Here is a 23015-nt window from a genome sequence, read left to right as displayed (position 1 = left end):
AGATCTGCAATTTTTTTGCAGAATGTTAGCCACCACAGAATATGGATCAAGTGGTTCTCTTTCATCGATGTTGTTTGAATCCCGTCGTAGCAGCGACGTAACTTAGCGTCGGCGTTAGAAATGGTCGGACGTCACATGGTGCTCCTCCGTCCCTGATGATGACCCCTGAGGGTGGAGCTGATGGTGTTGCACATGATGATGGCTGGAGGTGGGACCATCGTCCAGCATCAAGTCATCATCGTCCTCCTCGTCCTCCTCGTCCTCCTCCGGCTCACAGCCGTTCACCCCGTCCTGGGAGTAGCTGTGCTTCATGACCAGGATGCTCCTGGGGCCGGCCGGCGTGGCGTGCTGGGACGCCAGAGGCCCCCCGTCCGCCTGAATGACGGTTTCCCTCACACTGAGGTTGCTGCGGCTCCCGTGCACGCTCCCGTGCACGCTCCCGCCGTGCACGCTCCCGCCGTGCATGCCCTCGTGCTGGGAGCCACAGTGGTGGTCGCGGATGCACTTGGAGGACGAGCGCCGGAGCTTTTGGAACTTCTCGAAGTCCGAGGTCATGGCGTCAGCAGCGAGGTCACCGGACGGGGGGCGTAGCGCACAGAGCTCGTAGTGTGGAGGATCATCAAAGTCTGGATGGAGAGGGCCGGGGTCGAAGGCATCTCTGTTGGAACGGGAAACGGAAAGTGCATGCACACGCACGCACACACGCACACTTAAGTTTGAGTGTGTGAAATCAAACTAAAATCGAACAAAACAATTATAACTGAGACGCGTCAAAAGACCAAGACCTGCAGTACAAAAGACTACTTTAAATCTTTGAATTTAAAAGGACACTACATGTAGTCTGGCATGTTTATTCTACTGATAAATGTACTTGTCATTACTGCTGACCATTTTCTAAAACATACAGTGGTTTGTTAATGTTCAAGGAAGCCAATCATTTCAGCACTTGCTGAGATTTGACACTTGCTTGAGATAGGTAATCCAACACTGTGAACTTTCACGGTGCACCTTAATTCTTTTGTCAAATTTACTTTACTATCGTAATTTATAATAATTTATAATAATTTAATGGTAATACGGTACGGTACGGTACGGTACGGTATGGTATGGTATTGTATTGTCTATTATAGTACAGTTTAGGCATTTAGCAGGTATTTCTTCTATTATACTACCTATGATGTATTTCTTATAGTATTATATACCTCTGTATGATGTATTTCTTGCGCGGCTGTTTGATCTGGATGATGCAAGCGATAGCCAGCATGACGACGGTCAGCCCACACGACACCCCGATGAAGGTGAGGTCGGTGTGGTCCAAGCTGTCCAGGATGCTGGGCTTACTCTTCACTGGGTGGTATAGGAGGGAAAGAGAACAACATGATGGTGAGGCTGGTGTTGTCCAGCGTGTCCAAGATGCTGGGCTTACTCTTCAATGGGTGTTATAGGAGGAAAGAGAACAACATGACGGTGAGGCTGGTGTCGTCCAGCGTGTCCAGGATTCTGGGCTTACTCTTCACTGGTTAGACGAGAACAACAATGTCTAGAGCTTTGTTCCAAAATATGAGACTTTCACAATAATACAAGAATACAACAAGGTGTGAAAATTATTTGCAATAAAATAGTATCCCGGTTATTTCCCAGATAGTGGATTTGTCAGAACTTTCAACTTGACATTTAGTTGCACATGATAAGTTATACATTATTGCCAGACCCAAGGGGTCGGGCTTACATGAGGCTTTGTACCTGTTTCGTCCATACAGGGGCAGGGGCCATTTGTCCTACGGCCCCAGCCAAAAAAAGGTTTGTGACGTCTCCTTTCGTCACGAACTATTCATGACATCATGAACTTCAGTTATAAAGTGGTTTGTAGGTGTGTTACATACTAGGACTTCATTCTGGGTCTGGCAGAACCAGGTCTCCTGGTCTTGTATATATGTACTCTACATACTGTACAATGCTACAGGTGGTTAGTGCTCTTTTATGTCTGTTTTGAAGGAGGGTAGGGAGTCGCATTACTAATTTGCTGATGTTGAGTGCCACATTAATCACCTTTGCAGTGGTTCTCATCCCAGGGATACATACAGTTCTGGATGCCATTACACACCAGAGTGGTGTTGATGCACATGTTACTGTGACAGAAGAACGTGTCATCTTCACATGGAGCTGAAACACAAGTGACATTGCAGTATTGATACTTTAACTTAAAAGTAAAAACGTTGAGTACTTTTTCCACCACTGTTAAATGATTACATATAGGTTACAGTGTGTAATCTTTGCCCCGGTAGGCTCTATGGATACAGCATGTCACATGTTTAGTCTGTCTGTTCATCCAAAACTTTACTTAATAAGATATCTCAAAAAACTACTGGCCATATGGAATAGGGAATTTGCTGCTATAGCGGGTTTGCAGCCTCACGTGACTGGAAGGTGGTAAAGAGGATCTTGGCTCGGCTCCTCCTGCTCCCCTCGTCGGCCCAGAGACGCACCACGGCCACGGACGTGTCCAGCATCACGTCGTTGGCCACGGTGGAGCAGAACTTGTTCCTCAGGTGTTCCACCGAGCTGCTGCCGTCGTAGATGGCCACGAAGTTCCTCTTGCAGTCGTTGGAGTTGTGCATCTCGTACTCCAGGAAACGCAGGTAAACCTGCGGGGGTCGGAGTTTAAAATTAATGCGGTTCAGCTGATGACCTTCCACTTTGTGAAGATCATTTGCAGTGGTGGAAAAAGTACTCAAATGTTTTACTTAAGTAAAAGTATCAATACTGCGATGTGGAAGTACTCCGTTACAAGTAAAAGTCCGGAATTAAAAATGTACTTGAGTGAAAGTACAAAAGTATTGGTATCAAAATGTACTTACTACCAAAAGTAAAAGTACTAAAATGTTTGAAAATAGCCGATCTACAAGCTCACGACGCGTTGTGAGCTTGTAGATCTGCTATTTTCAAATAGCCTAGGTATAAAATAGGGCTGAAGTGGTTAATGTATGTCTTATAATGTAATAATTTCTAATCTGCAAAGTAACTAGTAACTACAGTTTTCAAATACTTGTAGTGGAGTAAAAGTACAATATTTGCCTCCGAGATGTAGTGGAGTAGAAGTAAAAGTATAGACAATTGGAAATACTCCAGTAAAGTCAACATTGTACATAAGTACAGTACTTGAGTAAATGTACTTAGTTACTTTACACCACTGCTAGTAATGAAGTTGAACTGATGTCTGCTATGACTCATAGTAGACTTCAGAACTATTCTATGGCTCATAGCCTATGAGCCTTAGAATAGTTCTTTTTAGCCTCAGCCATCTTTAGCAAACTGCAGTCGTGTACCATTTACACACAGCCTAAATATGCTGCAGAAATGCAGCACCACCAGTGAACATAAAGTAAACCATGTAACATAGCATACATACCCTGGCTTTAGGTGGAGCCCTGATGTACCATCTACAGTCAACAGCATCCTTCTGCAGCGCAGGGTTAACCTGGCCGATCTGGACGGAATCTATGATGCCCTCTGGACCACTTAGCTCAAAGTCACACGCTGTTTGAAGGCATGTAGACCAGTTATTATCACCTTTTTTATTTATTTTATTTAGGAACCTTTTTTCACTGACGAAAACGTAATAAAAACGTAATAAAAATGACTTAAACTAAGACTATAAGAATACATTGACAATTTCGTCAGCAAATAAAAACTAGACTAATGTTAGTGGGGGACTAGAGAAGAAGAGATCCAGTAGAACTAAAAGACAAGTCATTTTATGTGTGGTTGCGTTCGGGTGTTGCACTCTGAAAATAGTAGATCTACAAGCTCACAACGCGTTGCGCTGTATATATATATATATATATATATATATATATATATATATATATATATATATATATATATATATATATATATGAAAAGGAAACGGGTCCATTTGGTTCCAATTATTTAGCTGGGGACCCACTGGAAGGACCCTTGGACCACATTTTGAGAACCAGTATGTCACTATTCAGGGAATAAACCTCACATAAACCTTTTATCTCCAGCAGGGACGGAGATTTGGCAATTGGACAAAAGTCTATGTCAATAAAATGCACCTGGGGTGCAAAAAGATGTCTCTTGTTCTATTGTATGTCCTGAGAGACTGTACGACAGTATTGTGTCATTTGGACCTTGATTGTGACCAGTGTTGATTTTTACAACACATTTTTATTTAGTCTTCGTCATGGTCTTATGAATAAAATTCCATTTAGTTTTAGTCACATTTTAGTCATCTGAAATGCTTTAGTTTTAGTCTAGTTTTAGTCGACTAAATATCATAAGATTATAGTCGACTAAATCTACAGTTGATTTAGCTGACTAAAATGTGTTTTGGTGTGTGGGTGATGGGGTCGATGGCTGATTTTACACTTGGTTGCATGCTGAAAATAGACGAAAATAGCCGATCTACAGGCTCGGATAGCCGATCTACGAGCTTGTAGATCTACTATTTTCAGAGCACAACACCTGAGCACAACCAGACATAAAATGACTTGTCTTTTAGTTCTACTGGATCTCTTCTCCTCTAGTCCCTCAGTAACATTTTAGCCTAGTTTTTATTTGTTGACGAAATTGTCAATATATTCTTATAGCCTTAGTTTTAGTAATTCTTATTACGTTTTTATTCAGTTTTCGTCAGTGAAAAAAGGTAGTCGACGAACATTTTCCGTCATAGTTTTAGTCGATGAAATCAACACTGATTGGGACATGACTGTATTATGCAATGTTGACCTTGACCATGATTGTGACATTGAGACATGACAGTATTATGAAATTCTGACCTTAAAAGTGACATTTCTGTGACCCAAACGTGACTTATCTCTTTGGAGAAGCATTGCACTATGTTTAGCCAATTCAAAAACATTGATCAGGTAGCAGAACTGAACGTAATGAAAGTCAAGTGACTTTCATATTTTGTATAATGTCCTAGTTGTGCAGTATGAATATAATAACTGATAACATAATTAATAGGTAATATTTTGCACATTTTGTCAAGATATCTTGTGTTGTTGTATACTTACGGGGCAGAGGTGGGACTTCTCCAAGATGTTTGAAGTCAGGGTCTAACAATATAGAGGACATCAGAGTTAATAAAGACAATAACTCAGTATATTCTATTCTCTGAATATGGCTGACACGGCGTCGCTGTGTGACGCATTGTGAGCTTGTAGATCTATTATTTTCACTGAGTCCTCCTGGTTTATTTTTTGCCAAATGTTGGCTATTTGCCTGACATGCCCAGAATAGGGATGCTAGGGTTCATTTGGTGAAAAGGAAGTGTTTTGGGTAGACCGTAAATGGCTTGTGGAACTTTCTCCGGTGGGGCCCCTCATGATAGGAAATTATGCAATGAGGCTAACGATATTACAAAACATAATTAAACAGCAACATCTGGCTATGGGTTGCATAAAGACTTGTGCAACTCCATTCACAGTTCCTGTTTAAACCACCAGATGAAGCAAAAACGTGAAGTGTGTAGACAGAGAGGAGGTTATGTTATGTGTGTCCTATAAACCTTTGTGCTGATGAATCTGGCATAGCTATAGGTGGATTATTGCTCCAGCTTAGTCCAGAACAGATTAGGGTCCACCATGTACTGAGAACCCATGCAGCCATGAAAATATCATCTATTTTTTTTCCTTATTTGTTTTCCTCCACACAGATGCACTATAGCTCCTGGCTTGGTATTGTGTGAGAGAAAGAACAGTTACTTTTGCACTGCCCCATTCTACACCAGTCATTTTATCTTAAATTAAAATATTGTATCTTTCCTTTTTCCGCTCACTTTTCTATGCTTTGCTTTGGAGAATTGGAGACAAACATAATGTTTTTTTAGGGTAAAAATGAGAGGATCTTTATTAATCCTCTCATTTTCCTTAACTCATCTGCTTTCGCTTGCAACAGATTATTCAAATTGTAAACACTGTACATCTGTGTGTGTGTGTGTGTGTGTGTGTGTGTGTGTGTGTGTGTGTGTGTGTGTGTGTGTGTGTGTGTGTGTGTGTGTGTGTGTGTGTGTGTGTGTGTGTGTGTGTGTGTGTGTGTGTGCATGTGTGTGTGAGTAATACACAGAGGCTTCAGAATCTTTGCATTGTGTGTATGTGACAAAGGAGAAATGTGGAAAAGGAAAATAAAAGGTTTAAGATGGATCCTGTAAATCTTCTCTTAATCTCATTCATCCTGAAACAAATGCTCCATGTACTTAAAGATTAACGCAAGACCACTGTTACAGCATAGTGAGCATACATTATTTTAAACATAAAAGGTGCACTATCAACAACATAAAACGATCTGGAACTTTCTGAGGTCTAGAACTGCAATTTCTGTCCAAATCACAAACAGCGTGTAGGCCTATACAGTCAAAACGTTGGATCAGTTGTATAGTGAGTACTATCTCAGAATAAAAGCAATCTGTAGCTTGTAGCGAGAGAGAGAGAGAGAGAGAGAGAGAGAGAGAGAGAGAGAGAGAGAGAGAGAGAGAGAGAGAGAGAGAGAGAGAGAGAGAGGATTAATTCTCTATCCTGCCAATCATGAGGAGTATAATTAGTCAGAAGATTCGAATTTGGCACGATGGACGGATTACATTTGAATGAAAACAGACAGAACACTGCTTGTCTTGATCGGTAAATAACAGCATCTTGAATAACAACTTAAACAGAGAGTACAAGTCATTTTAGGAGCCTGGCTTCCGAGGGAAGGTACATACAAAGGATGATGTCCTGCCCTATAGAGAAAATGCACATGCATCACTTTTCCACCGGGACACGCCCCCCTCATCTAGACTGAGTGGCAAAACATTGAGCAGCATGGAGCGTTAGAGTTAGGAAGCGCTCGTTGGAAATCACTCACCAGTTCTGCGTACCAACTGTTTCTAAATGTCACATAATGCAGGAGGCAGCAGGACGTTGCGTTATTTAAAACGAGCGCTTCCAAACTCTGACACTTAGAAAAATAATCACCTGCACGGAATTTATTGACACAAAGTAGCTCATAACATGTCTACGATTTTTATGGAAAAAAAATAGCAGATAGAAAGAGGATAATTCAAGCTTTCTGTACAGCTGCCATGTTGGTGAGTTTACCGTCATTTCAAACAATCAGATAGGACTTCACTTTTCTGTTTGGATGTATGGGCTGTCAAGGCCAGAAATTCGTTTTTTGCCACTCAGTAGGTGTTCCCGCATAACCTCCGGGTACGATGACGTCACGCGCATAGCCTCTATAGACGAATCCACGGAGCGCTGCCCTGTGCGCAGCCATTGCTGCGGTGTCAACGCTCCGCGGACACGACACCGCAGCAATGGGCGCCTACAGGCAGCTACAGGCAGCGCGTCTGTGGATTCGTCTATAGACAAGTGTCTACACACGGTCACTGCTCACCTTGTGTGAAGTTGTACCGGGCAGAGAAGCCGGTGGCCTCCAGCTCGCTGTCGGCCACAAACTTGATGTAGAGATACCGTCCGGTGGAGCGCACGTACAGAGGACTCTCCCGGCCGCAGTAGCGGCCGATGATGGTGGAGAACCCGAAGGGCCCGTCACGCACCTCGATGTGGTCAAACTGACAGTCCCAGGACGCCTCGATGGAGTAGTTCTCATCAAAGAACAAGTCGATGCACTGTCTGGGGGAGGCTGGGGAGAGGAGGAGGAGGAGGAGGAGGAGGAGGAGGAGGAGGAGGGGGATTGGAGAAGAAGAATAAGAGTTACAAGAGGCCTTTTCACCGATTGATACACTAAGATACTCTACACCACAAAGAGACCCATGTACCTGTCAAACTACTTAAAAAACATCAAATAAGTCCACAATCACAACACCAGAGGAAGCTCCACTGATCACGTCCAACCCAGATTTGGCTCTAACAATGGGTTAAATTCGATCTCCTGCTATGCCACAGAAATGTGGAATGCCCTACCAACAGTTGTAAAGGATTGTAAATCCCTACTCTCCGTCAAAACCGCTCTAAAAGAGCACTTACAGGAGGCTGCTATTCAAAACTGGCCCCTGTAAAAGTCATAGCCCCCCCTCCTCGAACAGTTTACTGTACATATTTCCGTTTCTGTTTTCAAACTGTTTATATGATGTTTTGTATAGCACTGTATATCTGTCTGTCATTAAATGTTGCGATGAATTGAGTACAAAGGACCCCAATGGAAACAAGCCATAGGCTTTCTTGGGTTTAAAATCCTCTTAGCTGACCTTGTATTGAACTGTACTATCCTGTGCTTTTCTTTGCAAACTGCTAATAAAATATTCAATCAATCAATTGAAAAATGTTGAATCAACACTTTTTTCACCGACTAAAAAGATGTATAATCTCAGGGTCCTATCTTCCACCAGGCACAAGACAGTGCTATGGGGCGGCACAATTGTCATCGCTATATTTAACAGACACAGTTATAATTTCGATGCCCAGTGTCCACGTTGTATAAATAAATACAAAATGATCTTGTGCCAATTTAGCACCTGGTGGTTGGTTTTAAAATGAGGTGTTGTCTGGTGCAAAACTATGCCATTGATCAGTGGTTTTCATCCCTTTTCAAATCAAGGACCCATTATTTATTCAGCATTTGAGCCACAGAACCACCGTTTGATGAGATTTAGACTCTCAGAACCCAAGACTTAGAATACTTTGTTGTCCTTGGATACGATTTTGTCCACAATTCCATCCATGCTGTATTGATGTTGGTACCAATTCAATGTAACAATTCTTGCAATGAAGATGTTTAACAATAATTGAACTCTTGAGAGTGTAAAATGAAACCAAATGGACCCATAAGGGTCCATTTGGTTTCATTTTACACTCTCAAGAGTTAAAGATCTATAAGGGTCCATTTGGTTACCAACTCTCCATCATTTAGCCCGGGACCACCTGGAACCCCCCCAAGGACCACTGGTGGTCCCTGGACCACTGGTTGAGAACCACTGACATAGATCATCCAATTAGGGGCCCCCAGTGTTAATTCAAGTCTGGGAGAGTGTAACAATTTACCCAAATTACATTTTTACAGCCTCAGAATTCAATGAACACAGGATTTTACTGTGATATCATTCCCCACCAAAGCATGGGTGAAGCCTCCCTCACCTTCTATGATGTAGACACACTCCCTGTCTGCCGGGTATTTCTCGGGGTAGTTGGGCGAGGTGAAGGAGCCTCCATCTGCCTCCTTCACCCAGGTCTCACCACACTCTCCCACTGGTGTCACCCCTGAGTTATTCTTCACTGAAAACACACAGGGGACACACAATGAAGACGGGTCACACAATTGCATTAAAAAAAACCTTTTCTAATTAGTTCTGTGACATGATCCCCAAGTAGGGGATTGTAGGGAGCAATAGATTCAAGGTACAAGGTTCATTTTATTTGTCATTTACATGCTTGCACATGAAACGAACAGTGTTGCCAGATTCTGTGAGAGAAACAAGCAACCAGGTCTAGGAAAACCAGCCCAAAAGAAGCGACTATGGGCCACATGAGCACTTTAACATATACATCAGCTATTTGAAAATAGTAGATCTACAAGCTCACGACGCGTTGTGAGCTTGTAGATCGGCTATTTTCAAATAAAATCTTGAAATTATAATAAGCAGATCTGGCAACCCTGGAAAATAAATGGAACAATGGATGGGTTTGTAAAAGGGATGTGGCACGCTCCACTCAAAGGTCTTCACAATAGACAATGATACAGGATGTAAAACTTTGCACAGCAGATTCTCATTACTGAAACATATGTGGGTGGGTGTGAGCTGTGGTGTACTGGTGATTTGTTTTTCATCTGTATTTTAATGACGTCAAATGTATGCGTGTAAACCTGCGTAGCCATTTGGATACTCGGAAGAATTTCCTGTGAAACGCTGTGGTGTCGTGTCACGTGTAGTGACCAAAACACCGCTGGGTGTGGGAGGTGTGATGTCTGCTTTGAGGACATGCTGCTCATGCATGTCACGCCAAAATGTGTGAACTTGCTTGGTTCCGTTGATAAGCTTTTTAACTGGTTATTTTGTAAAAAAAAAATCATAGGGCTTATCCATCATTATCATCCATATTTTCAACTAATATTAAGTTTGTATAACTTTAACATTAGGGCTCCTGCCCTCCAAAAAGTGTGTACATGGCTCTCTGGCATCTATTGGAGTCTCGGGATAGGCAATGTGCACAATAGGCGCAAAAACATACTTTCAGCAGCTTATATAATACAAAATAAATGGTCAACGTTTTGCCCAAAGTTGAAAGAAATTGAAGCCCATAAAGGAGTCTGCTGTGACTTGTGGTTAGCCTAGCTGTGAGGCCATGTTAAAGAGGCACCAGTGCATTGCTATGCTATGTTCTCTCAATGAGCAGGTTTTGAAATCAATAATAATATCCAGTAGGCTTTTCTTATGAACACAACACTTTAAAAAAAAACTAACACAATACCCTGTGTGGTTTATAAAAGAATATGCCTTGGTGATGTTCAAGTTCTGTGTGTAAGACATGTGTTTTTTTGCAATTCACATACTGTACCTTGAGTTTTCTTTTTAGCAGCTGTGGTAGTAGACAACCCAGGTATGATGAGACATACAACTATAGCTGTGAGAGTAGAGAAGATATACATTTACTATTACACTGAAGCTGTACAGCAGTGTCACTTACTTAGTATACTTGTGATTTAGCAGGTATTTGAGGACTGTTGTTTCAATGCAGTGGTGGAAAGTAACTAAGTACATTTACTCAAGTATTGTACTTAAGTACACTTTTCAGGATGTTTTACTTTACAAGAGTGTATTTCCAATTTTCAGTACTTTTACTTCTACTACACTACATCTCAGAGACAAATATTGTACTTTTACTCCACTACAATTATTTGAACACTTTAGTTACTAGTTACTTTGTAGATTTTGATTATTATTACAAAACACACATTAACCACTTCAGCCCTATATACATTTCGGCCATTTGAATTGAAAATAGCTCACAATGCGCCGTGAGCTTGTAGATCTGCTATTTTCAAAAGATTAGTATGCATTTTATACATTTGACATTGTGAAATGGGACATTCTGCATAATGAGTACTTTCAACTTTTGGTACTTTAAGTACATTTTGATACCAATACGTTTGTACTTTTACTCAAGTAAATTTAGAATTCCGGACTTTTGCTTGTAACAGAGTATTTCTACATTGCAGTATTGATACTTTTACTTAAGTAAAACATGTGAGTACTTTTTCCACCACTGTTTCACTGTAATATGTGATCCTCTACAAACAGACTTTAGGCTATACACTCACCAAAGAGGAGAAGACGTTTGTGGGCCATCTCTTTTCCCAGAGCATAAATTCACTCTAATATAGCCACTAAATTCTTGCAGAATACTCACAACGTTGATCAAGTCAGCGTTCTTTGATCAGAGTCTTGCCTACACTGTGTTATACAGTATGGACGGTGATAAAATACCAGATTCATAAAATGGGTAAAATAAATCCAGGTCCATATGTCTCATAAATCCACTATGATGAAGATGTGCCGGCTCCGCACCGAGAGGTTCATCATGTTACCCTCTGTCCATCCACAGCTCAATGGATTAGAAAGAGAAAAACCACAAATCTTCCCTATAAAGCTCCACCTATAGTCCAGATAATCCTATAAAATATTCCCGTTTGTGTCCCTTTCAGAATTAAACCAAGGGATCATCTGAAATATCAATTAGGCCTTGTATGAATCCAATTAAAACCTTAGCCCAATATTATATCCACTAAATCATCAATCAATCAAATTATTCTTATTCTTATTCTTATTCTTATTCTTATTCTTATCCTTATTCTTATTCTTATTCTTATCATCATCATGATCATCATTATTGTTATCCTACATATAATAATCCTACATCCTACATATCCTACATATAATTTAAGGAATGTCTGTCTGTCTGAAGTGCTTGGTTCTCCTCAGTGGCTCAAGCAGTCTCTGCACTTGCACATAGCCATTCATCATTAGCAAATGCCCACCATTAGGAAGTCTGTTTTTCACTTTACCCAATTTCAAGCTGTTTATTAGCCTTTTTTGGAAACACTGTCTAACTCTACGACTCTATTACTGCGCATGCCCGATGGAATGAATGCATTTTTACAGGGTTGCCAGGCTTCGTGAGAGAATCAAGCAACCAGGTCTATGAAAAACAAGCCCAACGAAGATAGCCCAAGTAAGCGGACATGGCAACATGATCATCTGCAGCCCAGAGCCGTGTGTTTCTGTCTGTTCGCTCGTGTATGCGCGGCCACTCAAGTGCGCATGCACGTTGGGGAGGCACGTGTCAGAAAGTAGATTTGTGTTCGCGCGACGGCCGTGTGTGTGTGTTTGCGCCGGGGGGGGCACAACACACACACATCGTTGTGTGTGTGTGTGTGTGTGTGTGTGTGTGTGTGTGTGTGTGTGTGTGTGTGTGTGTGTGTGTGTGTGCAGCAACAGGATGTGGGTCATAAAGCAGCAGCTGCACTGTGCACATTTTCTTCAACGTCTTAACCACAAACCTAGTGCAAAAACCCCTGATCTTTGTATGAACATTAACTCAACAGAATCAGAATACATGTTATTGTCAATTCACACCATTAGATTTTTTTTTGTGTTAAAGCTCTCAACATTGCAGTTACATGAAGAGTAATATAATAAAAAATAGAATGGGGAAATAGAAATAGCTAGGATGAGGAAATACTAAATACTATGAAAATAGGACAGCACATAATAGTGCTTCCTTTTTACGTGCAGACTTGAGAGAGCATGTCATGTCTGTGTTTCACGTGGGACTCATCATCTGCATGGCAGCTTCAGGTAGGCCTATAATAAACATAAACATTATATTAAGAACATGTTTGGTTTTATAACTTTTGTTGATGCATCTACACTTCAGCTATAATACACATCACTGGTCTTGGACTTTTGCTTTTCCTCACCTAAAAGTGACCTTTTGTGGACTATGGTGTTGTTGAACAGCTGCTCATACACCTTATGTCTAAACCTCATGTACATACTGCACAGATGGATATGCTTTTTTTGATTGATTGAATACCAGTGGTGTAAAGTAACTAAGTACATGTACAGTACTTAAGTACAATCTTGAGGTATTTTTTACTTTACTGCAGTATTTCTAATTTGCAGTACTTTTACTTTATACTCCACTGCATCTCAGAGGCAAATATTGTACGTTTACTCCACTACAATTATTTGAAAACTTTAGTTACTAGTTGTAGTTACTTTGTAGATTTTGATTATTATTACAAAACCACTTCAGCCAGTGATGAGCTGTGGATTTTTGAACTAGGGGGGCTATATTTTCTGACGGCTGCATGTGCACATAGCCAATCAGCTCAGTGCTAGTTGAAATACTGTATTCAACATGTGATTTTTAATGTAATGATATCTTATTATTTAGTTGCATTGTTAATTTGTTGTTTTTATTTTTGTTTCAATTAATTAATTATTTTAATTTTCCTTTTAGTTTTATATAAAAGCCCTTTACATAGACTCACCCACACATAAGTACTTAAAATAATCAGACAACTTGTCTTTGTCTTGTCTCAGAGAACTGGGTCCTCTTCTAAGCGATCCCCTTCACACTCTGCAGTGCAGAGACTGTTGTCTCTCATTGTGAGAGGAATGTAAACACATTCAATTCAAGTCCATGGCTTTTTTCGAGTAGCCTAATGTTATGCAAAGCAGCCAGGTAGACGCTATTGAGAACGGCTCGCCGCTGACCCCCCATAGCACCCCCTACAGCTCCATATATACATTTCGACCATTTGAAAATAGCCGATCTACAAGCTCATCGGCTATTTTCAAAAGACTTTTATGCATTTTATACATTTGAAAACTTTGTACACTCTGCATAATGAGTACTTTCTACTTTTGGTACCTTAAGTTCATTTTGATACCAATACTTTTGTACTTTTACTCAAGTACATTTTGAATTCCAGACTTTTACTTACTTTACTTACTTCTACATTGCAGTATTGATACATTTACTTAAGTAAAAAAAAAATAGTATTTTTTCCACCACTGTAATACTTTATTAGTAAGAAATGTAAACCGCACAGAGGTACAGTAAGACAAAAAAGGATAACAAAAAAGATAGTGGGGACTTGTTGCTATATTGTAAATATGTGTATAATGTTTTAGTTTTTGATTCCTTCCTTTTTTCTCTCCTTTTTCCCCATTTAGTTTTATACTTTATAGTATAACATTTACTTTTATACTTCATAGTATAACATTTAGTCTTACACTTATAGTATATCATTTAGTGTATAATGCTGATAACATTTTGTTTTTTCCAGTGGTGTCTGGTGATGTGAAGCGAGTTCTGGAGGGAGAGGATGTACTTCTATGCATCGAGAAACCTGACCTGAAGCAAGACCTTATGTGGACATTCAACACCAAGATCATTGTAGTAGAATACACTTTCAGTAGCAAAATGAAAAAAATCCATCCAAATTACAAAGGAAGGGTTCATTTTTCGGAGGGCAATTATTCTTTGCTGTTGATGAATTTTACAAAAGGTGACAGTGGACTTTACCGAGCAATAGCAGAAATTGAATCAGAAGACGTAACTGTTGCAGAGTACAATGTGACAGTTGAAGGTAGGTTCCTTAATTAATCAAAAACAGGGAAGTTAATGCTTAACCATATCCGCAAAACCATATCGCAGCCTCTGTGGACATCATCATCCTCCTGTTCACTGGATGCAATTCCCACCCCGGCACCCCCTCTCTCAAAGAGGTTTTTGACAGTGTGATTGGAGATATCCTCAACATTCTTAACAGCTCTCTACAATCAGGCGTCTTTCAGACTCTCTGAAAAAGGCAAATAAAAAAAATTGGTGATAAACCCGCCCTATATTTGCATACTGGGCCCTGATTGGTACCTCACAACTTCAGAGGGAGAGGAATACAATCTCTATTGAGAGGGGCCAGACCTAATCTGCCAAGGGCAATTTTTGTTTTGCAATGGCAGATTTGTCTGGAACCAGGCTAAATCTCCGGTACCATTGGCCCGGTCACTGCGAAACTGTGCACACACACTCCCTGGATACCAATTCAGAAATTGCCTTCTTTCATCTTAGAAATATTGCACGAATTAGAGCCTATCTGTCATTGGACGATGCAAAAACGTTGATCCGCATTTTTGTTTTCTCTCGGCTTGATTACTGCAATGCACTTTTCTCTGGCCTGCCAAAGAAAACAACTGACAGATTACAACTTGTTCAAAATGCGGCAGCCAGAGTTTTAACTAAAACTAAGATGCGGGAATGTACTCCAGTTTTAGCTTCACTTCACTGGTTCCCGATTGTTTTTAGGATTGATTTTTTTTGTTTTTTGTTTATAAAGCTCAATGGTCTGGCACCTTCCTACCTTTATGACTGCCTGCCTAGATATGTTCCAAACCGCCCCCTCAGGTCTTTTAGTGCGGACCCTCTCGAAGTGCCTACAATGAAAGGCAGCCTCTGTGGATAGCTTTAAAGTACAGCTCAAAACCTATTTCTTTATTCTTGCTTTTAGTTGATTTTTAAATGTTGTTGTTATTCATGTTCTCACTGTTTTGCCTTTTTTTCTATATATATATATGTATATATATATATATATATATATATATATATATATATATATATATATATATATATATATTGTTTAATGCTGTTTATGCTTTTTCTTTTCTTTTTTGCTTTGTTGTTAAATTATTTGTACTTTTTCTGTAAAGCACTTGTTCTTTATTCTTGCTTTGTAAAGCATATTGAACTGCATTTATGTCATGAAAGGTGCTATACAAATAACGTTTATTATTATTATTATTATCATTATTATTATTATTATTATTATTATTATTAGTGTAAGCAACAAAATGGCCTCTGTTTTGACACAATGACATTGTATAATAGTTATGAAAAGATTTCCCAATACAAGTACACATTTTAGAAGCTTTTAGAAAAAAGTAAGGTAATAACTAAACCTATTCTATGTGCTAAATCACATTCTTAACATTAGTGATCGAGAAAAATGTATCTAAGATAAAAATAAAGTGCATTCATTATTCAGCACGTGGGCGAGAATGATGATGTATAAGACGGTTTGGTGATGCGTTGTGAGCTTGTAAATCAGCTCTTTTCAGCTAAGAGATTTGGTGTAGAGGAAAGACAGGAGGAGGCCAAGTTCAGAGCCCTGGGGGAACCCAGTCAAATAAGCATAAAGGGTTTAAATTACAATGTTAAATTAAAACCTTGATGTTTGTTCCAGATGCAGTGACCCCAGCAGACCAGGCAGGAGCCCCGGTGTCCTTCAGCCCCGATTCCTGTTACCTGACTGTGTGGAGCTTATTGATGGGGAATTTTATTGTATTTTTATTTCATTTCTAAATTGTGAACAAAAGTCCCGCTCAGCAGCAGCATCTTTTATTCAAATTGACAAGATACTCTTGATGAAGGTCCAGATTGTGCATATATGTCTAAATTTATGACAATTATTATACTATCTTACTGTCGCAAAATACCTGTAATAAATAAGTGTATTCCTCCAAATAAATGTCTAAATGGGATTCTATCACAATGGGTTTGATCCATTATTAAAATTTTTCCTGGTTTAGTTGTAAAACAATGGTATTGTGTATATAGGCTATATTGAACCTGCAGGCTAGCTTGAAAACTTTTAAACATCTCTAAATAATGAGACAAACACACAAACTTATTTTACTTATTAACACGAACTATTTTAAGACCGAAGCAGCCTGTAAATTGTGTGTGATTCTGAGGGAGGCTCTATTTTGGGTTATTTTAAAGAATATGTGTATATATATATATATATATATATATATATATATATATATATATATATATATATATATATATATATATATATATATATATATATATATATATATACACGTACATACATATAAATATATGGAGTATTTGCTAACACTCTGCTTAAAGGTATACGGTAAGTGATTTACTTTGTGTTAAATAGCTCTATATTCTGATAGTACTATAGAGTGTTTGTTCAGTAAAAGGAGTCTCCATGTCTCTACAGCTCTTTATTAAACAAAAAATGCATTTTCAGAGCTCTCTCCTGATTGGCTTAAATGTTATCACCTACCTGAAAATGTACTATATTCTGTTTACTAAAGAGCTGGAGAGACCCCTGTGACCAAACAAACGCTCTGTAGCAATGATTACTATCACAATATAGTACTTTAACCTTCAAAAAAGGGGTAGTTCACCCCCAAAATAACTTTTTTTCTATTGATTACTGACCATCTGGAGCCTTGAATTCATAGATATTTTTTTGTTTTTGTCACATTCCTAAGCCAATAATTTGATTATAATAAATGTGTCCCCATTGATTCCGGTAGGAGACACAAATGCATTTGTGTCTCCTACCGGAATCAATGGGGCTAAATTTATTATAATCAAATAATAAAGGAAGGAATGCGACAAAAACAAATAAATATCCATGAATTCAAGGCTCCATGGGGTGAGTAATCAATAGAAAAAAAGTTATTTGGGGGGTGAACTACCCCTTTAAAGATCGGGTCTGTAATGCATTATAATCAAATTTATAATGCATTATAATGTTTATATAATCATGTATGACAACTTATAAAATGTATAACGTATTATATGTGCTGGTCATAATGCATTAACAGCCCATTATAACTACCTTAATTTAGTTAGTTATAAAGCATATTTGTTATAAGTTGTTATGCATAATTATAAACATTTACAACAGGTGCCTTGAAGCATTATAAGTGCATTATGATGCATTATAAAAGTTATTATAATGCATTATAGACCCGACCTTTAAGTAAAGTGGTACAGAGTATTCTTCAACAGCATAGATAGGGTCATGATGACACCAGTATCTTTTGCACAGTGGTGTAAAGTAACTAAGTACATTTACTCAAGTACTGTACTTAAGTAGTATTCTGTCCTCACACTTGCGTGTCTGTGCAAAGGCTAGACAGATAGCGTACAAACTCCCAAGGCAATTTCTTTAGAAGAGTCTTTACTGTAGTTTTGCATTGGGTTCACATTGATTTTGTAAGACTGTAAAACATAAAAATAAACAAAGACATGGGTTTCAGAAAAGCATTCAAATCACAAACAAATATACTGTTATTATTTGCAACTGAAATACACATACACATAATATTCAAATTTACTTACAGACATATCTACTCCAAGACACACAAAAGTTGGAGAGCTGTGGAGAACACACTGCTGCATGCATGCTTCTCAAAAGACCATGTAGGAATGAACTACTTGCTTTGGACTGTACCATGTCAAGGAAATAATTAACACAAAGTAACCACAGGGTGGCGAAACTGGAATGTACCATTTAAGAGGGGTTGACATAACATAAAGCAACCACAGGGTGGCGTGTCACAATAACAATTAAAGAGGTCAGGGGACAGCACACTCCCTGCCTGGTATAATAACTTGTATACCACTAATACTCTGTCTACAATAAAGCATAGAATATTACTTTTCACCTGAAAAGAGAACAATCACTTCCGACACAGGCCTAAGGTATACTTTGGCAGTCCCTTGTTTAACAATTTTTACTTCAACCTTGCGAATTCTCTTGTCATTGCTGGGGATAGCCTTGACGATAAGCCCAACTGGCCACTCGTTGCGCTTCACCTGACAGTCTTTGAGAAGGACAACATCTCCTTCCTGAATGTTGGGTTTGTCATCCTTCCATTTCCTGCGTGTTTGGAGTGTTGACAGATACTCCTGCTTCCAGCGCTTCCAAAAAGTGTCTGCGAGACTCTGAACCTGCCTCCACTGACATTTGTAAAGGTCCTTCAGGTCAAAGTCTCCAGGCGGTGCTGATGTTGGGATAGCTTTCTGAGTCAGGAGCATCGCTGGTGTGAGAATTTCTGGCATGTCAGGATCAGTTGAAACAGAAACCAATGGCCTGGCATTCATGATGCCCATGACTTCAGCCATTAGTGTGGTAAGTACCTCATGTGATAAGCGAGTGTTTCCGTTTTTGAGCAGCATTGCATCAAGAATGCGTCTCGCTACTCCAATTAGTCTCTCCCACGCTCCTCCCATGTGGGATGAATGAGGTGCATTGAAAATCCATTTACAGCCCTGGTCCAGCAAATAGTTCTGTATTTCTGGATCATCTGAGTTGATTTTCAGTTCTCTGCAGGCTCCTATGAAATTTGTTCCTCTGTCAGACCGGAGCAGCCTGACAGGCCCACGGATGGACAGGAACCTCCTTAGTGCGTTAATAAAGCTTGAGGTTGACATGGATTCAAGGACCTCTAGATGAACTGCTCTAGTGCTCAAGCAGGTAAATATCACAGCCCACCTTTTGCTCTCTGCACTGTTTCCTCTTGTCCGGCGTGAAATGATGTTCCATGGCCCAAAGACATCTAGGCCTACATTAGTGAATGGGGGACTCACTGTTAGTCTGTCTGCAGGGAGGTCTGACATTTTTTGTTCCGCTAACCTCCCTCTCAGCTTTCTACAAGTAACACATCTGTGCAGGATGCTGCAAAGAAGCCTTTTGCACCCTACAATCCATAGCCCAGCTGTGCGCAAAGCGCCCTCAGTAAAGTGACGCCCTTGATGAGCCACCTTCTCATGATAGTGTCTAACTAAGAGAGTGGCTATGTGATGATTGGCTGGAATGATCAGGGGATGTGACTCTTCTTTTGTCAGGTCTGCATTTGACAAGCGGCCACCTACTCTAATCAGGCCTTTTTCATCAATAATAGGGTTCAGATTCTTGATAGGGCTTTGTTTTGAGATTTCTGTTCTCTTTGACATAGATATGAGTTCATCTTTAAAAGATTCTTGCTGCACACACCTGATTATGAACCTCTCAGCTTGAGAGAATTCTGAGGAACTGCACAGCTTCTTACTGTGATGCCAGCCTTTACAAGATTCTGTGTGTGTGTTGCTGGAGAATGATTTGGCAATGTGGGTGAGAGTAGCCATACCTCTCACTAGTGACTTCCAGGTGGAGAACCTGTTAAATCTGTGTGACCCCAGCTGCTGTTCAGTGACCTTAGTACCAAGGGCTGTCACTTCAGGCCTGATCTCGTCATCACAATCTGGGCCAATGAGGTTGAAGGATTCTGTCTCTCTGTTTTCCTCTGCATCAGTCTGGTACAGGAATGCCGGGCCTGAGAACCAGTTAGTCTGCTGTAGAAGAGCTGCTGGGACTGGTCTCGTACCGTGGTCTGCTGGATTTTGACTTGTAGCTATATAATGCCACTGGTTAGGGTGAGTAGATTTTCGAATTCGTGTCACTCTATTTGAAACATAGCTGCACACAGCTCTAAGCGTGGCACTGTGTGGGCAGGGCGTGGAGCTAGTTTTGATTTGCCCATGATGAAGCCTACATGACAGTGGCCATCACTGTCTATAACCCTAAGATAGGCTACAGCTGATATTGCTGTAGTAGAGGCATCAGAACATATGCATACCTCTCTGTGCTGAGTAGATGAGAGTGAGACTGGCACATAGGGTCTGGGGATATTGAGTTGCTCAAGATCAATCAGCTGGTCGGTCCATGCCTTCCACTGAGCTTTTCTATCTACTGGGAGTGGAGTATCCCAGTCTAACTGTTCTGAGGACAGCTCTCTGACTAAGGCCTTACCCTGCACAGTTATGGGGGATACAAATCCTAGGGGGTCGTAAATACTATTTACTGTGGATAAGATGCCTCTGCGTGTAAATGGCTTTACATCTCGGGACACTTTAAACGTGAAACTATCGGTTTGTAAGTTCCAACTCACCCCAAGACTCCGCTGCAGGGGCAGAGGGTCCACGCCTATCTCCAGGTCCTTTAGATCTTTCGCTCTGTCATCTTTGGGGAATGCTTCCATGACTGAGCTACTGTTGGATGCGAATTTGTGTAGCTTGAGATTGCTGGCTGCTAACATCTCTTTAGTCCTCTGCAAGAGGCTGATTGCTTCCGCTTCTGTAGGAACAGAAGCAAGTCCATCATCCACGTAAAAGTTTCTTGTGACATACTGTTTTGCGTCTGCTCCATGTTCAGCCTCACCCTGCTCAGCTGCACGTCTAAGTCCATAGATGGCTACAGCTGGGGAGGGACTGTTACCAAACACATGCACTTTCATTCTGTACTCCACTATTTCCTTGGTGATGTCATTATCTTTGTACCACAGGAATCTTAAATAGTTTCGGTGGTCTTCCCTTACTACGAAGCAATAAAACATTTGCTGAACATCAGCAGTGACTGCAACCTGCTCTTTGCGGAAACGTATAAGGACACCTAGGAGTGTATTGTTTAAATCGGGTCCACTGAGGAGTGTGTCATTCAGGGAGATGCCTTCATACTGAGCGCTTGAGTCAAATACTACTCTAATCTGCCCTGGTTTCTGTGGGTGATAGACACCGAAAATGGGCAGATACCAGCACTCTTCACCTGGTTTCAATGGTGGAGCTGGTTCTGCTTGGTCATTGTCAAACATTTTTTGCATGAAACTGACAAAATGTTCTCTCGTGTCAGGTTTTCTTTCTAGTGAACGTTGCAGAGTGGAGAGACGTTTTAATGCCTGCTTTCTGTTGTTCGGTAACTGACGACGAGGTGAGCGAAATGGCAATGGTGCCACCCAGTGGTTCGCATCATCCATGTACACTTCTCTGTCCATTATGTCCAGGAACATGCTATCCTCCACGGACAGAGCAGGTTTGTCGTCATCTGGAGTCCTAACAAACACACCATCTCCCAAGCTGTCTGTGCTAGGGGTTACAGTCTCTAGACAGCACTGAGGCGTTTTGTGCGGCTGTTGTGTGTCAGGAGTGAATCTCTCCTTCACTTGAATCCTGTTCCTGCAAGGACTGAGCAGAGATGTGCGTCCGTTGTGTAGCACATTTGTTTTGAAGATGCTCACATCTGATGGCTTGTGAGCTCCTCCCAAGCATACTTCTCCCACTATAACCCAACCCAAATCTAGCCGTTGTGCATAAGGCGTGTTGTGGGGCCCATTAAACTGCTCACGTACCTTGTGTACACTTAAAATATCTCTACCTAAGAGAAGGATGATTTGGGCTCTTGGGTCTAGTGCTGGGATCTGGTTTGCTACTTTTTTCAGATGGGGGAAATATTGGGCAATGTCAGGTGTTGGAATTTCTGATCTGTCTTCCGGCATCATGTCGCATTCAATTAGAGTGGGAAGTTTTACCTGTGTTTTCCCATCAATGGACTGCACAGTGAAATTGGATACTCTCCTCCCTGTTGTCTCCATAATGCCTGAGCATGTTCTCAGAGTGTAAGGGGCTGAGTCACCGCTAATGCCAAAAAGATCAAAGAATTCAGATTTCACTAATGACCGATTACTTTGGTCATCCAACACAGCATACATTTTCCTTGCTTTGTCAGGGTGGCCGGAGGGAAAAACAGACACTAAACAGATTTTGGAGCATGATCTAGGTTTTGACGCTACTCCACATATCTCTGTGCACTTTGATGTGACCACAGCAGACGAGGCAGTCTCCTCTGACTCCCCGCCTTGATCTCTCACAGTTGTAAGTGCCTCTGCTATCCAGGGAGCTGGACCAGGATGCAGCGCTGAGGTGTGTCTATCACTGTTGCATTCTTTGCATTTGAGATTGACATTACAGTCTTTTGCAATGTGCTTAGTGGAAGCACAACATTTAAAGCAAATCCGCTTTTCTTTCAGATAAGCCTTACGCTCGTCTATGTGCTTACGTCTGAAGTCCCGGCACTTGGACAGTGGATGTGGCTTGTTGTGGATTGGACACTGAGTGTCTGGTTCCTCAGTTTTCTTTTCAGGGCCTTTGGTCTGAGAGTCTGCTGTTGTAGCTGAGACTTCAGTCTTTTTAGCTGACACAGATGTTTTGGATACATTCCTTAATCCTGGCTTGTCTGTTTTTGTAGGGCTCTGGTGACTAGTTGTAGAGAACACAAAGCTAGGATCATTCCTAATCCTTGCTTGGTCGACAATGAATTTGGTAAAGAAGCTAAATGGTGGATAG

The 23015-nt window shown here is 40.7% G+C and overlaps 1 protein-coding gene and 1 long non-coding RNA gene across 2 annotated transcripts; one reads left to right on the top strand and one right to left on the bottom strand.

Annotated features, from left to right (window-relative positions):
• Positions 1-89: 89 nt before the first annotated feature.
• On the bottom strand, positions 90-10654 carry LOC308093242 (neuropilin and tolloid-like protein 1). The gene is made up of 9 exons (XM_080439510.1): positions 10521-10654; positions 9102-9239; positions 7402-7650; positions 5043-5084; positions 3410-3537; positions 2417-2645; positions 2050-2163; positions 1203-1347; positions 90-658 (listed from the first exon to the last, which is right to left on the bottom strand). Exons 1-9 carry the CDS (start codon positions 10609-10611, stop codon positions 115-117), a joined length of 1680 nt encoding a protein of 559 aa, XP_080295636.1. The 5' UTR covers positions 10612-10654; the 3' UTR covers positions 90-114.
• A 1928-nt stretch (positions 10655-12582) lies between these two features.
• Positions 12583-16575, top strand: LOC308094448. Its single transcript, XR_013933951.1, has 3 exons — positions 12583-12820; positions 14320-14622; positions 16273-16575. It is a non-coding gene; the product is annotated as an uncharacterized lncRNA (long non-coding RNA).
• Positions 16576-23015: the final 6440 nt, after the last annotated feature.

The sequence above is a fragment of the Gymnoscopelus braueri genome, assembly GCF_963280865.1.
Source record: "Gymnoscopelus braueri genome assembly, chromosome: 10".
In the NCBI taxonomy this organism is placed as follows: Eukaryota; Metazoa; Chordata; class Actinopteri; order Myctophiformes; family Myctophidae; genus Gymnoscopelus; species Gymnoscopelus braueri.
The sequence above is the reverse complement of the archived record's forward strand: the minus strand, read 5'-3'. Positions and strand labels throughout refer to the sequence as shown.

Coding starts and splice junctions, on each gene's coding strand:
- LOC308093242 (XM_080439510.1), bottom strand. CDS start 10,611: ATGTATATCTTCTCTACTCTCACAGCTATAGTTGTATGTCTCATCATA. Junction 9,240..10,520: donor TGCTAAAAAGAAAACTCAAG/GTACAGTATGTG, acceptor GTGTGTTTTCAG/TGAAGAATAACTCAGGGGTG. Junction 7,651..9,101: donor GTGTGTCTACATCATAGAAG/GTGAGGGAGGCT, acceptor TCCTCTCCCCAG/CCTCCCCCAGACAGTGCATC.